Source organism: Schistocerca cancellata, chromosome 2 (genome assembly GCF_023864275.1).
Source record: "Schistocerca cancellata isolate TAMUIC-IGC-003103 chromosome 2, iqSchCanc2.1, whole genome shotgun sequence".
Lineage (NCBI taxonomy): Eukaryota > Metazoa > Arthropoda > Insecta > Orthoptera > Acrididae > Schistocerca > Schistocerca cancellata.
In genome coordinates this window covers 26,614,688-26,632,459 of record NC_064627.1, presented here as the reverse complement: position 1 = coordinate 26,632,459, position 17,772 = coordinate 26,614,688, and the positions used below count along the sequence as shown (strand labels likewise).

The 17,772-nt window shown below is 42.0% G+C and overlaps 1 protein-coding gene across 1 annotated transcript in view; it reads right to left on the bottom strand.

Moving 5' to 3' along the window:
* Positions 1–2,851: 2,851 nt before the first annotated feature.
* Positions 2,852–17,772, bottom strand: part of LOC126143634 (gamma-interferon-inducible lysosomal thiol reductase-like) — a 148,121-nt gene continuing 133,200 nt past the window's right edge. Inside the window, exon 6 of the mRNA XM_049915440.1 lies at positions 2,852–3,105. Coding sequence (XP_049771397.1) covers positions 3,034–3,105 — 72 coding nt within the window. The 3' untranslated portion in view covers positions 2,852–3,033. The remainder of the gene's footprint in view (positions 3,106–17,772) is intronic.

Here is a 17,772-nt window from a genome sequence, read left to right as displayed (position 1 = left end):
GGTGGCTTGTCATCGCCTTCCTCCGACCGTAAAGGGGATGAATGATGATGGACACACAACCCGGGACCCCTTCGTGGGAGGCGGTAACGCTACCGCTATGGTGCGGAGGCGGACTTCAGAAAGTAAGCAGTGGTTAAGGAGGCAGTTACACCGGTTTTGAAACTGTGTTCGATGTTGTTCAACTTGCACATTGAGCAAGCAGTAAAAGAAACTACGGAAAAATGTGGTAAAGAAATTTAAATGGAGGGAAAAGAGATCAAACCTTAAGGTTTGCCAATGACCATACAATTTTGCAAAGGATTCAAATGAAGAGAATAACGGAATGGATAGTGTTAAGAGTCCTATTAAATCAAATTATGTTCGGGGAATTAGATTAGGAAATGAGACACTGCAAGAAGTGGATGAGTTCTGCTATTTGGGTACGAAACTAATTTACAATGGAAGAAGGAGGGAGCATCTAAAATGCAGATTAGCAAAAGGAAGAATAACGAAATGTGAAAATGAGAAATTTGTTAACACCGAATATAAATTCAAGTGTTAGGAATTGTTTTCTGAAAGCACTTGTCTGTTACCTGAATTAAAGCTTTGTAGGGAGTGAAGCATTGGTGATAAACAGTTCAGACAAGAAGAGACTAAAACCTTTTCAAATGTAGCATTAATAAAGAATGTTGAACATGAATGCGTACTTGAACGTTGAAATCAGATAAATAATTAACAGGTAGTGAATAAAACAGGGCAGATAACAAAAAAGTTGTGGCATAATTTCAGTAAAAGATGTTAACGTTTGATAGGACCCACCCTTAGGCACCAAACTGATAATGGATGAAAGTGTGATGACTAAGAATTGCAGATGAAGATAAATGCATGACTACACGAAGCAGGTACAAATGTATGTACACTGCTGCAGTTATGCGGAGTTGAACAGGCTTTCACAGAATCGAATAACGTGGAGATCTGCGTCAAACCAGTGATCGGACTGAAGCTCACAATAACGAAACGAAATACGTTTTACGCAAGACGTGGAGGAGGAACAATCCCCACTGACTGGCTAGTTTTAAACGCGCTTCTGTGGTCCACAGAATGAGACTTTTGGCCATTTGCAAGTTCTAGCACTTACCTACCATGCTCCACAGTGTACAGACGTGACCTCCACGTAGTCTGAGGACTCAGTGATCGGTTTAGCGGTTACTTCTTGAGTTTTGTTGATAATGCTGCATGAGTAAAGAGATCCACTCAGTGGCATATACAGTACTTGGTCCAGTCACATTAACGTGACGACCTATCAAAAGTCTCAATAATCACCTTTTGCAGCGCGAATCGCCGTGAAACGAGCAGGAAGAGTGTGAATGTGGTTCTGGAAGTTACCGACAGGGATGTGGATCCACGACGTGGCCAGTTGCGCTAGGCTTCTCGATTGAGGCTCTATGCTGCTAACGGCCCTATCGAGGTCGTCCCGCAGTTTCTCGATTGGGTTTAAATCCGTAGAGTTTCGTAGTAACGGAAGCACAGTAAACTCGTCCCGGTGGTCTTCGAACTACGAACATGCACTGCGAGCCGTGTGACACTTTGCATTGTCCTGCTGGTAGATGCCATCATGCCAAGGAGAACCTAATGTATGTAGAGGTGGACATGGTCCCCTATGATAGATGCGTACTTGTCCTGATCCGCTGCGCCTTCCAGGATGACGAGATCAGCCAGTGGATGCCACGGAAACATTCACCAACCCATAAAACTCCCTTCTCCGACCTGGACGCTTCCAACGATTGTTACAGGGCCTACTCGCCAACGGCCATCTGTCCGATGGAGCATAAAACGTGATTCGTATGGAGAGGCCGTCTGTCGCCACTTATTGGACGTCCATTTGCGGTATTGGCCTGTAAATTCCAGCAGTCAATATGGGTGTATGAATCAGGCCCTGCTGCGAAGTCCCATACGCAGTAATTCAAAAATGGTCCAAATGGCTCTGAGCACTATGGGACTTAACATCTTAGGTCATCAGTCCCCTAGAACTTAGAACTACTTAAACCTAACTAACCTAAGTACATCACACATATCCATGCCCGAGGCAGGATTCGAACATGCGACCGTAACAGTCTCGCGGTTCCGGACTGAAGCGCCTAGAACCGCTCGGCCACCGCGGCCGGCCAGTAATGTTCACTGAACAGTTGTTAAGGATAGACAGTTGACAGCCCCTTGCTTCATCCGGGTAGTCGGTTGCTCAACAGTTCCACATCTATTCGCCTGTACACAATCCCCTGTCACCTACGGCTTATGATGTACAACAAGTGCCTCTGTGTCGTTTTTGTACAGCGCCATTTTACCGTGCACGGTATATTTTAACCACAGTGGCACAGAAACACCATACAAACTAAGCCATTTCGGAAATGCCTCCACCCTTGGCCCTAAAGCCAATGATCATGCCCTTTTGGGCAGTGAGGTAAATTACTTCGTTACACGACTGAACTGATTTCCGCATCTCCACCAACACGTTTTATATACTCTCCACTGCTAGTGCTGCCACCTGCCGTACTTGAGTGGTTATTGCATGTCGATATCGAATATATTTTGTTGTAATGTTAACGTGACTGGGCCAAGCATCTCTAACGAAGTTACACAGTATGACACTTGTTCTGCACTACTGTTGATGGTACTACCATTTATCGTAATTTTCTGTTCAATTTGCTACACGTGTAAGTGCGATTTAAATAAGTGTTCTTCATTTGAAATGCACACCATCGCTACTCGTTTTGGTCGTGCCCCATTTATATCATAAATCAGTCTCATTCCTTCTCTATGAAGTGGTAATCCATCACTACGGGCCAATGGTTGAACCCCAACAACAAGCATGTCCTTAATACTGTACCAACAACTTTTATTTCACTCTTCTGACTTTTACATTCAATATTATAATTTATGTATTCATTTATGTTGTCAGTCTCTGCAGTTTGACTAATTATTTGCGACCTCTGACTCAGATTGCGACAAACGTGTTGAGTTCGCTGGAGAAGCTGCGAACGTGTCGTGTCTCCTAGATCAATAGACGCCACTAGTAGCATTCTTGACGTCATGTATTGGTCTCTTGAGGCACTCTTCGGGTTTGGGATCCTGTAAAAAATAATAAATGTTAACTCCCTCCCCGTTAAAGCAAATACAGGCAACTCATGAACGTTCATACAAGGTACTGTTCGTGAAAGTGCTGAATATTTCACAACATAGTACTTCAAAAAGAAAAATATGACATGAAACACATAATTAATGCATCGCATACACGATCTGATCAAAAGTGCCCAGACACCTATTAGTGTACATCAACGTGGGGTGTATCAACCCTTCGCCATTACGACATATTGAACTCTGCTGGGTATCCTTTCAGTGAGGTGTCTGAATGTCTGAGCATGACTGGCAGGCCATTCTCCTTCAAGAGTCGAGACCAGAGAAGATAGTCATTATGGACACTGAGCTCTGGAGCGAGGTCGACCCAAAGGTGCTCCACTAGGCTCACGTCGAGACTGTGGACGCATCAGTCAATTTCAGGAAATGTTATTGTCCACAAACTACTGCCGTACTGCTGTACAGATGCTACTGTATGAAATGCTGTGTTGTCTTTCTGATACGAACAGTCATGGTCGACGAACTGTTAGTCTACAGCAAGCAGTGCACAGTGCTTTTTAGTTTTTTCTTAAGCGCAGTAGGGGTACCACGCTCTAACCACGAAAAACAGCTCAATACCGTACGGTACGTAACTGTTGGCACTGCACATGGAGGCAGTCACCAAACGCGTTGGATTGTCACAAGCCACAGTGTGATTCATCACTCCAAATCACTCGTTTTCGATCATCCACTGTCCAGTGGCATCGCTCTTTATTCCACCTCAAGAGCCGCTTAGCATTAACTACACAAATATGTGGCTTATGGGGAACTGCTCGACCACAGTAGCACATTCTCCCTAACTCCCTACACACAGTCACTGTACTGGCTGGACTGCTGGTAGTACTTTGCGACTCACAAGTCATTACTTCCACTGGTTTCATGCGATGTTTCACAATCATCCTCTGTAATTCTCTACGAACTCTGTCTGTCAGTATATACGATCAGTCTGGTCTTGGTTTAGCAGCTGTTGTTCCTCCGCGTTTCCACTTCAGATTCACATCACCAACTTTCTACTTGGGCAACTTCAGAAGGGTTGAAATATCCGTGATGGACTTGTTGCTCTTATGTGACATCCAATGAATAGCACACTCATGTTTAGAAAAAACAGAAGACCTTGAACGATTAGAGATAAGACGTTCATATTCACAGGGCATGTACATTAGTATATTCTGCAGAAATGATAAACGTTTGAACCTTGTCAGCCTGTGGTTCAAGATCAACATAGATATCGCGGTGCAACACCACCTACCGGTAAAATGTGCCTGCAGCTCTCGTTGTCGCTATAAACAGAAGGTAACGAATCAGTGTGACTTGAGCGGATGTGCAGGATGCCTCGCAGATGTATGCACGAACCGTGCCATCAGATCAGTAAGTTTGAAAGATGGTGGATTATTGGCGTGAGAGAATGTGACGCATCCATCAGGGAAATTGCTGTTTGTGTGGTATGAAGTATTTCTGAGTTGACAATCCGTCGCTGTTCATTATGGCATGGGTTACGTGCTCGTCGTGCAGTTCTCCACCTACGTTTGATGAATGTGCAGAAATACGCAAAATGGCAATGGTGTTCGGAACGACGTCACTCAGAACAGGAATGGCATCAGGCAGTATTTTCGGATGAATCCAGGGTATGTTTGTTTGAAAACGATGGCCACATTTTGGTTCCCCACAAACATGGGGAGCGGCATCACAGTGGACTACATCCACATAAGGCATACAGCGCTAACTCGAGGCATTATGTTGTGGGGTACTATTAGCTACAACCACAAATCTAAGTCACTGTAACCAGTGTAACCTACATGAATGACATCCTGCAACCTGTAGCCATACCCTTTCTGCACAACACCCCAGACGCCATTTTTGAGCAAGGCAATGCATGACCACATGCTGCTGCACGAACACATGCCTTCGTTGTGTCGTGGGATATCAGCCTTTTGCCCAGGCTCCCCATATCACCAGACTTGCCAATCGAAAAATATGTGAGATATGGTGAAGCGACAGGTGTAATGCTGTGACCCAGTGTCTGCCACCACAGACGAACTTTGGAACCAGGTGAATGTAGCATGGATGGCTATACCACAGGACGTCATTTGCGCCTTATGTGTGTCGATGCCGTTATGCATGGCACAAGGTATCAGGACCCATGACGGATCCTGTGCCTACTAGGCAACAGGACACATGCTGAACCTATGGCACTGAAATGCTAATCGTTTCTGTACATGTACCTACTAATGTACATGTCCTGCGAATATAAACTTCCAATGTCTAATTGTTCAAGATGTTCTGTTTTTTTCTACCATGAGAGTACATGTTCGAAGTTGAAAAAGGGCAATCCATTTTCACTTAATATGAATTACATTCATCTAATAGGATAGTCAGGAGAGAGAATAGTAATGTAATAGCTTAGAATAGCAAACTGGACTGCAATGTCGATATGTGTAACTACACATCTTAACTACATTTAAGATGGTGATGGTTTGTTTTCTTTGCTTTCTGAGAGCTCTGTGACCAACAACTTTTATTTCACTCTTCTGACTTTTACATTCAGGCGCTAACACAGCCTTAGGTATCGCTGGGTGTGAGACAGCAAGACAGTGTCCGACGAGAAACAGCGGACCCGAGTAGTCACCAGGCACTCTGGTATAGGCAGAAAAAGCTGTCGGCAGCGTGATGTGTTTTCAGTATGCAAGTTGTATCGCCTGGCGATTCCTGGGGGACTGATGCTATTGTTCGTTTATGACACGTCTCCAGCCTCGTGGCCAAGCAGTGCCGAGGGAAAGAAATTTTATCAGCAGGACAACTATACCGCAGGACGTCATTCGCGCCTTATGTGTGTCGATGGTATTATGCATGGCACAAGTTATCAGGACCCATGACGGATCCTGTGCCTACTAAGCAACGGGACACATTCTGAACCTATTCAGAATAGAGCCTTCAGCAGATAACTAACTCGTGCTTTCCTGAAGAAGCATGGGAAGCTGCAAAATAAGTGCACAGCCTCAAGTGCAGTTTTTTGCTTACCTAGGCCTGTGATGTAAGACTAGCTTCTGGGAGCAAAAACACACAGTAGGTAAAATGGCTTGTGTCGTTGGCAGGGCAGATTATGGCGAGAAGTGTTTTTTGGAGGAGTGCGAAAAGCATCTGAGATTTAACGCAACAGTTCTCTTGGCGGGATTTCCGCAGAAGAAACAATTACAGCACTGCTGGACTGACAGTTCTCAATCAACGACTGTCACTCATGTCTTTCTTGGTGGGAAGGAACGAGCAGGCTGTTCGATTCAAATAGAAAACTAAGTTCATCGCTGGTCTTGGCGCTGAACAGACCTGTGTAGGCTGTGGCCTCCACTCTAGCAGGCAAGCGGGCTTCCAGAGTTCATACTGGCAGCAGCATGACCGTCAACCTCCACTTCTGAAAGTCAAACACAATGGTAACACTGCACATCAGATGCTGGTAATTGATGGTAAACATTATTACCAGCAAATTATTACCAAAAACACACACATACACACCACCACCATCAGTGCATTGGCGGATGCGTGCATTTCTCGTTAGAAACTCAGGTGTCATTTCAGAACAGCAGTTGCATATATAGGGCATGTTCTCAAACCTTTGAAGTAACTCTGTGCACACCAGGATCACTAGATGTAAACCATACTGTGAAGTTTTATAATTTTACCTTTATATTGTCAAATGTGTTTCACATTTGCGTTTTGTTTAAATAAATTAATATGTTTATTTTAAACTATTTTGTTGACATTGTCAAGTAATCACATTTCAGTATTATGCAGCTCTCCACTGTAGGATCCACAGCTATCCACGTTAGTTAATCCGTTAACACACAGTAATTCAGCTTGGGTCAAAAAGTAGTGCATGTCTCCTAATTAATTTTCTGTGTCAGGTTAGCAATTGTAGCACATAAATTGACGGACCTTGCCAGGACCCAGTTCTAAGTAAAGAAGGGAAGGCAGAAAGGTGGAAGGAGTATATAGAGGGTTTATACAAGGGCGATGTACTTGAGGACAATATTATGGAGATGGAAGAGGATGTAGATGAAGACGAAATGGGAGATAAGATACTGCGTGAAGAGTTTGACAGAGCACTGAAAGACCTGAGTCGAAACAAGGCCCCGGGAGTAGACAACATTCCATTTGAACTACTGATGGCCTCGGGAGAGCCAGTCATGACAAAACTCTACCATCTGGTGAGCACGATGTATGAGACAGGCGAAATACCCTCAGACTTCAAGAAGAATATAATAATTCCAATCCCAAAGAAAGCAGGTGTTGACAGATGTGAAAATTACCGAACTATCAGTTTAATAAGTCACAGCTGGAAAATACTAACGCGAATTCTTTACAGACGAATGGAAAAACTGGTAGAAGCCGACCTCGGGGAAGATCAGTTTGGATTCCGTAGAAATGTTGGAACACGTGACGCAATACTGACCTTACGACTTATCTTAGAAGAAAGATTAAGAAAAGGCAAACCTACATTTCTAGCATTTGTAGACTTAGAGAAAGCTTTTGACAATGTTAACTGGAATACTCTCTTTCAAATTCTGAAGGTGGCAGGGGTAAAATACAGGGAGCGAAAGGCTATTTACAGTTTGTACAGAAACCAGATGGCAGTTATAAGAGTCGAGGGGCATGAAAGGGAAGCAGTGGTTGGGAAAGGAGTAAGACAGGGTTGTAGCCTCTCCCCGATGTTATTCAATCTGTATATTGAGCAAGCAGTAAAGGAAACAAAAGAAAAATTCGGAATAGGTATTAAAATTCATGGAGAAGAAGTAAAAACTTTGAGGTTCGCCGATGACATTGTAATTCTGTCAGAGACAGCAAAGGATTTGGAAGAGCAGTTGAACGGAATGGACAGTGTCTTGAAAGGAGGATATAAGATGAACATCAACAAAAGCAAAACGAGCATAATGGAATGTAGTCAAATTAAGTCGGGTGATGCTGAGGGAATTAGATTAGGAAATGAGACACTTAAAGTAGTAAAGGAGTTTTGCTATTTAGGGAGTAAAATAACCGATGATGGTCGAAGTAGAGAGGATATAAAATGTAGACTGGCAATGGCAAGGAAAGCGTTTCTCAAGAAGAGGACTTTGTTAACATCGAGTATAGATTTAAGTGTCAGGAAGTCGTTTCTGAAAGTATTTGTATGGAGTGTAGCCATGTATGGAAGTGAAACATGGACGATAACTAGTTTGGACAAGAAGAGAATAGAAGCTTTCGAAATGTGGTGCTCCAGAAGAATGCTGAAGATAAGGTGGGTAGATCACGTAACTAATGAGGAGGTATTGAATAGGATTGGGGAGAAGAGAAGTTTGTGGCACAACTTGACTAGAAGAAGGGATCGGTTGGTAGGACATGTTTTGAGGCATCAAGGGATCACAAATTTAGCTTTGGAGGGCAGTGTGGAGGGTAAAAATCGTAGAGGGAGACCAAGAGATGAATACACCAAGCAGATTCAGAAGGATGTAGGTTGCAGTAGATACTGGGAGATAAAGAAGCTTGCACAGGATAGAGTAGCATGGAGAGCTGCATCAAACCAGTCTCAGGACTGAAGACCACAACAACAACAACAGCCAGGACCATACCAACACAGGGTATTCTATGATGCAGTCAGGCATTATCTTTCTTATTTAGTGTAAATACTTTTGGCAAATGTACTTTCAAATGCAGTTGTTTGTAGTACATTGCTGGCACACATAAATTACTCGTATATCTTATTTCCAACTTCATTACTATGGATTCTTGGATTCTGTTCCATGTCTGATTGATTATCGGCACAGTTAATTCAGTGTTGTAAAATTTTGGATGGATTATGTGTTTTCTTGCTGTGAGTTGTGATAGATTGTGATGAGGGACGGAAGGTATTAGTCATAATAAGATTCAGTTTATTAGGGTTTTGCATTGTAGCCAATACACAGTTTGAATGAGGACAAAAAGTAAGATTTGACTTGAATTGAGCATGCTAAAAGGAAAACAATAAGCTTCATGGAACAGGACCAAATTACAGGCGATGTTGATTCAGGAGAGGAATAGCTGATTTTTCCCATGGAACAATCAAATCCGATTAGTAGTGATAGTAAGAGTAATGTGATGGAGAGCACATGGCTACAAAAAGACGAAAATAAAGAGAGTAGTAGACACATTAAAGGAAAGGACGGGGCCTTGCCGTGACATGTAGAAATGATAGTAACAATATGCAGTTGCAAAGAAAACGAGAGCAAGACGACAGTGATGACAGTCCAGTGACTACAGACACTTCACTGGGTTCACGAGCGTTTTCACCAGACAGATGTACTGAGATGGGTGATACTGGTTTAGGCACCATAGATTTTTCAAAGCAAATGAGGAAAGATGCCAGATACAAGAAATGAGGAAAGAAGAACAAGAAACCAAGAAAGAAACCAAAGATGTGAGACAAAATATACGAGACGACATGAAGATGTAGATGGAAAGATGAAGGAAATTAGGAACTGGCTTAAGATGCTAAGAGGCTAGTTCAGGAGCCAAAGACCAAAGCACAAAAAGCCGAGAACATGGGAATAGAAGTGGAAGAAGAATGCAGGCAGACAGTAAGTGAAAGTCATGAGGCCATGAAGAAAATATCCAACAGAGCTGAAAACTGGGGTTATCTTTGGATGTAGAGCAGAGTCAGTCGAAATTTAAGGAGGGTCAAGGAAATAGAGAGATAAGAGTTTATAAGATGGAGGAACACATTGGAAAACTTGAGGACCGTGTCAAAAAAAGGACGCAAGGAGTAACAAATCTGTTAAAAGTTCTGAATCGTCAAAAATAGAAGAAAGTTTTGGAAACTTGGTGCAGGATTTGATATGACAACCCTGATACCAACTGCGTAAATCGAAGAGGTAGAGACATATTCAACAAATTATCAAGTACGAAGTGCTTAGATTAAAGAGGGTCTAACATAGGACTGTAGTCTTTTGCCCCTTCTGTTCAATCTACACACCGAAGAAGAAATAACGTAAATCAAAAAAAGGTCCAAGAATGGAATTTAAATACAAGCTGAAAGGATATCAGTGATAAGATTCGCTGATATTGCTATTCTCAGTGAAAGTGAAGAATAATTACAGGGTCTGCTGACAACACTGAACAGTCTATGAGTACAACACATGAATTAAGAGAAAATCAAAGAAAGATTAAACTAACGAGATGCAGCAAAAATTCGAACAGTGAAAACTTAAACATCAGGGTTAGTGATCATCAGGTAGATGAAGTTAAGGAATCTGACGAGAATAACAGAGAGGATAGTAGGACATCTGTTAAGGCATCAGGGAATAACTTCCATGGTACTAGAGGGAGCTGTGGAGGGTAAACTGTAGGGGAAGACAGAGATTGGAATACATCCATCAGATAGCTGAGGATATAGATTGCAAGTGCTACTCTGAGATTGCACAGAAGAGGAATTCGTGATGGGCCACATCAAACCTGTCAGAAGAGTGCTGACTCAAAAAAAGAAGTCATACTCATAGTGGTAGTAAATACCGCTACGGGCATAGCAACAGTGGAAATTCTCATGGCGAGGTCGAATGGTAAGAAGAAAAAAATTATCTAAGAGAAAGTCAGTGTATGCGTCAGTGGAGAGGAGCCTTTTAGTTTCAAGCATTCTATACAAGTGTGGAAGTTTCAGAATTGTAAATACAATGACAACATGATTCACTCCATGACTTGGACTTCAAAATTTGACAGGTCATTACCACCATCGTGGCAGTTACTATACAAATCACAATTTGTGTGAAGATACCTCTAGGAAAAAAAAGATTAGAGGACATGCCGCCAATTGCTCATCCTGCAAGAAGTCTAGAGATGCGTTCTTGCCGAATTATTATTTCTCTGAGACACAAGAAAGGATTAAACATAACATAAAAATAAATGTCGTGTGTCTAGGGCCTCCCGTCAGTTAGACCGTTCGCCGGGTGCAAATCTTTCGATCTGACGCCATTTCGGCGACTTGCGCGTCGATGGGGATGAAATGATGATTATTAGGACAAAACAAAACTCAGTCCCTGAGGGGAGAAAATCTCCGACCCAGCCGTGAATCGCTCCTGAGCCCTTAGGATTGACAATCTGTCGCGCTGACCACTCAGCTACCGGAGGCGGACGTAAGATGATAGTATGCAAAGAACACTGGGTCCAGTTTCAAAAACCCAGAAAAATTCTTAAATGCCGTATTGATGAAGAATCTATTTTTAGATGTTCCATGCAGTCCAGGGGACATTTTCCGATATGGTTCCGTGAAATTATCGTCAAATTACCAATACGTTCTGGTGTGGAGATGCAACTAAAATACACAAACACTTCAGGAACTGGAGTGTGCATTCCATGAACACAATATTAGGAAGAGAAGATGAAAGCAGGAGAGTAACTTCAACAGACCTCTTCTTTGCCACTACAATATTAATTACAATAACAGGAATGAATCTTTGGGAGGTGGTAATCAGTTCCATTGTATGTCCATATTATGTGTGCAATTATGGACTGCAGAGAAGAGGTTGAAACAACCACAAAAACCGTTATAGTAGTCTGTGATTCACTCAAAATGGAGCAGCTGCCAACTGAAATAGAGAAAGGCCAGAGATTATCGAACTTAGGCCGCCAAATAAACATACTAAAATATGAAGATTTATCAGTAAAGCGATTAGAAGAAAAGGAGACAATGAAGGCAAAAGACATCCATCCAGCAGTTAAAATCAAGATAGTGGATGTGAAACTAAGAGAAATTATGGATAGTGGGAGCCCTGTTTCAGCGATAGTTGATACAGCATTTGAGAGGTGCACAGAGCATTTCAGTTGGCCAATATTATCACCAAGAAAAACAAGAGTAAAAGTAGCCATAATGGGCAAAGTTCCTGAAGTAAATCATCAGCCGAGGCTTCAGCTGGTTTATCAAGGGCCTAAATTATGTTAGGAAATTTACAAAACTTGCCACTGATTTGGTTATTGGCATGGACTTCCTGAGTAACTTCCATACAGTATTAAATCTTGAACAAGGAAAAGTCATTCTTTAAAAGGACTGAAGACCCACATCCATATTAAAGAGCAACCCCTTTGTGCACAAATCCCAGCAAGTTGCTTGAAACTCTGCATTGAATGAGAATAATGTCTGTGAACTGTGAAAGGAATGAAGAAAGGGTATGTGAAAATGAAGATCTGTCAGTCCATTAACGAACGAGTGGATTAGCTTAATAACATCGATTCCAACGACAGAGAAGAACTGCAAAAAGAACTACTTGAAACCGAGAAGTATTTCTGCTGAAATCAAGCGCTATTAGAAATTTCCAGTATGCATTTAAGGTGAAGGACTGCTGCAAATTATTCGTACCTCTATAGACTATTCCATCTGCATACAGACACAAGATGATCTAAGAGGCAGGGAAAATTTTAACTGATGAAAAGATACAGCATGCAGTTTTTACTTACAATAGTCTATTGAGGGTTATCGCAAAGAAAGACGGACCAATACACACTGTACTGAATTCAAGAAAAATTATCACCGTGATAATACGCAGATAGACAGGCTGGAGAAACTTGAAGAGTTGCTACAAAGATTCCACAGGGCGAACGTTTTCTCGTGACAGATTTAAGATCAAATTTCTGGCAAAGAAAACTGCATCCTTCGTGATGTAAACACTCTACCTCCCTTGAATTTAGCTGATGTTATCAGTTTTTCTGCCTACCATTCGCACGGAAATTACCGTTGGCTGCATTCATTCGAGGGATAAGTGGGATATTAGAAGGCTCTGTAGAACAGCAGCAGCAGCATCATTCCGTCGTTAGGCCACAAGTGGCCCATCGGGACCATCTGACCGCCGTGTCATCCTCATTTGAGGATGCGGATAGGAGGGGAGTGTGGTCAGCACACCGCTCTCCCGGTCGTTATGATGGTTTTCTGTGACCGGAGCCGTTACTATTCGGTCGAATAGCTCCTCAATTTGCATCACGAGGCTGAGTGCACCCCGAAAAATGCCAACAGCGCATGGAGGCCCAGATGGTCACCCATCCAAGTGTCGGCCACGCCAGACAGCGCTTAACTTCGGTGATCTGACGGGAACTGGTGTATCCACTGCGGCACGGCCGTTCCCCTCTGTAGAACAGTAGGTAACATATTACGTCGATAATTTCTTTATTGACAGTGAACTGTGGGAAGACCATATTAGAGCCTTAGATGTGTTACTCGTTGCTCTAAAGGAGTATGGGGAACACTGGATACATCCTATTTTGGCACAAACAAGGTGGAATTCCTAGGACATGTTATAACAGCGGAGGAAATATCACCAAATCCCAAAAAGATAAAGACCATCGCACAGTTTCCAACACCACAAACCAATAAAAGTTTGTGGGGACTTTTAGGTATTATAAACCTCTGTAGAAGATTGTTCAGGAGTGATTCACTGGCAGCACCACGACTATGTGCGTTGACAGACAAAAAAACACTGTGGGTGTGGGTCGCGACCGCTGAGAGCGATTTTCAGGCATTAAAAAATGTGCTGGTAACAGCTCCTACAGTGTCACATCCTGACATTTCAGCATATTTTTGTATGGCCACTTGCTGTCCCAAGACAGGAATAAGAGTTATGATTATGCATGAAGTTGAAGAGAATGCAGCATGTGTAGAGTAGATAGCATTTGGAATCCATGTTCGTTTTAAAAGTAAGAGGAATTATTCCACAATGCGCCTTTAATCATAGTAGTGGCTTTAAGGCAGTTCAGTACTTCCTATTCGGACATAAAACAAGAGATCTTACAGACTACTGGGCGCTTACGTTCCTATTCTCAGCTAAATTAACACATGGCAGATTGACTAGATGGGTTACTGAAACCTATTCCTTCGAGTGTTGGACTTCTCAGTCACATATGTTAAGGCGAAACGAATGCAATAGCAAATGTCTGTCTGAAGACATCGAGGATAACCACTTCAGCTTATTTTCTCTGAGATATGTGGTCTTCTAAAACTGCATTACCATTTCAATGTGCAAGACCGAAAAAGCAACAGAAAAAGGATCAGGAACTCAGGCAGGTGAAACACGTATGGAAAGAGTGGTCAAGCAACAATTAGGCAGTTTTACTTAGTGTGAAAGGGAATTCTTTTAAATCGCAGAAGTGCTACCGACTCACTGTGTATTGTTGTTGTTGTGGTCTTCGGTCCTGAGACTGTTTGATGCAGCTCTCCATACTTCTCTATCCTGTGCAAGCTTCTTCATCTCCCATTACCTACTGCAGCCTACATCGTTTTGAATCTGCTTGGTGTATTCATCCCTTGGTCTCCCTCTACGATTTTTACCCTCAACCTTGCCCTCCAGTACCAAATTGGTGATCCCTTGATGCCTAAAAACATGTCCTACCAACCGATCCCTTCTTCTAGTCAAGTTGTGCCACAAACTCCTCCCCAATTCTATTCAATACCTCCTCATTAGTTATGTGATCTACCCATGTAATCTTCAGCATTCTTCTGTAGCACCACATTTTGAAAGCTACTATTCTTTTCTTCTCTAAACTATTTATCGTCCATGTTTCACATCCATACATGGCTACACTCCATACAAAAACTTGCAGAAACGACTTCTTGACACTTAAATCAGTACTCGATGTTAACAAATTTCTCTTATTCAGAAACTCTTTCCTTGCCATTGCCAGACTACAGTTTATATCCTCTCTACTTCGACCATCATCAGTTATTTTGCTCCCCAAATAGCAAAACTCCTGTACTACTTTAAGTGTCTCATTTCCTAATCTAATTGTCTCAGCATCACCCGATTTAATTCTACTGCATTCCATTGTCCACATTTTGCTTTAGTTGATGTTCATCTTAAACCCTCCTTTCAAGTCTCTGTCCATTCCGTTCAACTGTTCTTCCAAGAACTTTCCTGTCTCTGACAGAATTACAATGTCATCGGCAAACCTCAAAGTTTTTATTTCTTCTCCATGGATTTTAATACCTACTCCGAACTTTTCTTTTGTTTCCTTTACTGCTTGCTCAATATACAGATTGAATAACATCGGGGAGAGGCTACAACCCTGTCTCACTCCCTTCCCAACCACTGCTTCCCTTTCATGTCCATCGACTCTTATAACTGCCATCTGGTTTCGGTACAAATTGTAAATAGCCTTTCGCTCCCTGTATTTTACCCCTGCCACCTTCAGAATTTGAAAGAGAGTATTCCAGTCAACATTGTCAATCAAAAGCTTTCTCTAAGTCTACAAATACTAGAAACGTAGGTTTGCCTTTCCTTAATCTTTCTTCAAAGGTAAGTCGTAGGGTCAGTAGTGCCTCACGTGTTCCATCATTTCTACGGAATCCAAACTGATCTTCCCCGAGGTCAGCTTCTACCAGTTTTTCCATTCGTCTGCAAAGAATTCGCGTCAGTATTTTGCAGCTGTGACTTATTAAACTGATAGTTCGGTAATTTTCACATCTCGCAATACCTGTTTTCTTTGCGATTGGGATTACTATATTCTTCTTGAAGTCTGAGGGAATTTCGCCTGTTTCATACATCTTGCTCACCAGATGGTAGAGTTTTGTTAGGCCTGGCTCTCCCAAGGCTGTCAGTAGTTCTAATGGAATGTTGTCTACTCCCGGGGCCTTGTTTCGACTTAGGTCTTTCACTGCTCTGTGAAACTCTTCAAGCAGTATCATATCTCCCATTTCATCTTCATCTACATCCTCTTCTATTTCCATCGCCCCTGTATAGACCTTCTATATACTCCTTCCACCTTTCTACTTTCCCTTCTTTGCTTAGAACTGGGTTTCCATCTGAGCTCTTGATTTTCATGCAAGTGGTTCTCCTTTCTCCAAAGGTCTCTTTAATTTTCCTGTAGGCAGTATCTATCTTACCCCTCGAGAGATAAGCCTCTACATCCTTACATTTGTCCTCTAGCCTTCCCTGCTTAGCCATTTTGCACTTCCTGTCGATCTCATGTTCGAGACGTTTGTATTCCTTTTTGCCTGCTTCATTTACTGCATTTTTATATTTTCTCCTTTCATCAATTAAATTCAGTATCTCTTCTGTTACCCAAGGATTTCTACTAGCCCTCGTCTTTTTACCTACTTGATCCTCTGCTGCCTTCACTATTTCATTCCTCAAAGCTACCCATTCTTCTTCTACTGTATTTCTTTCCCCCATTCCTGTCAATTGTTCCCTTATACTGTGTACAACTTCTGGTTTAGTCAGTTTATCCAGGTCCCATCTCTTTAAATTCCCACCTTTTTGCAGTTTCTTCAGTTTTAATCTACAGTTCATAACCAATAGATTGTGGTCAGAGTCCACATATGCCCCTGGAAATGTCTTACAATTTGAAATCTGGTTCCTAAATCTCTGTCTTACCATTATATAATCTATCTGAAACCTTTTAGTATCTCCTGGGTTGTTCCATGTATACAACCTTCTTTCATGATTGTTGAACCAAGTGTTAGCTATGATTAAGTTATGCTCTGTGCAAAATTCTACCGGAGGCTTCCTCTTTCGTTTCTTAGCCCCAATCCATATTCCCCTACTACGTTTCCTTCTCTTCCTTTTCCTGCTGTCGAATTCCAGTCATCCATGACTATTAAATTTTCGTTTCAGTTTCAGTTTCTAACATTTTGCACAACGTTTTTAAATTGACAGACGTCACCGCCCGCTGGATTCCGCGACTTCACACACCCGATCTTAAATCCTGCCAGACCGTGGCAGCAGTGGAAGTGTTGCAGCTGTGACGAAACAGTCCAAGACACTTTTAAACTAACATCCTTTTATTTTTAGTAACTGGAAACCGTGTGTGACAAAATCTTTTTTGTAGAAATGTGGAAGCAATTAAATTCCGATTTCAGAGCCATATCTTGAAACGCCTTTGCTACTCTACTCTTAAACACGAACTTATACCGTGCAAATTAATTTTGATGTGTGTGATACCAATTAATCTAAGCAACATCTCGCTATCTTTAAATGTACTTGAAGAATGATTATCAATACTACTCATAATGACTTCCTGAAGAAAAAAATCAGAAACAGTGGCTAACGTTTGAGTAATGAAAACTGTGGCCCATGAGAAAAACGCATATGTTAAATTTATATGAAATTTTCAAAATGAAATCTGCTCTTAATATTCCCAAAAAAGGTTTGTTTACGCCCGACAATTGTTTGTTACCTTGTCAATGGATAACTCAGCTGAGCCCGATCTGCAGTGCAAGAATTATGAACTGAATGATGAGCTATAATAAACCACCGTGTCTTCTTATCTTATTAGTTAAGCTGCTGTAGCAAATGGCTTTTCCGTCCTCTTTCAAAAATATTTATCACTGCACACAATAGTGCAAGGCATAACAGAGTTTCTTTCTACCAAGCACGTTTTTCATATAACCATTGAGGATAAGCTTCTACAAAATGTTTCGTAAAGAAGTAAGAGAGTTTCCAGAATGAGATTTTCACTCTGCAGCGGAGTGTGCGCTGATATGAAACTTCCTGGCAGATTAAAACTGTGTACCCGACCTACACTCGAACTCGGAACCTTTGCCTTTCGCGGACAAGTGCTCTACCGTCTGAGCTACCGCAGCACGACTCACGCCCGGTACTCACAGCTTTACTTCTGCCAGTACCTCGTCTCCTACCTTCCAAACTT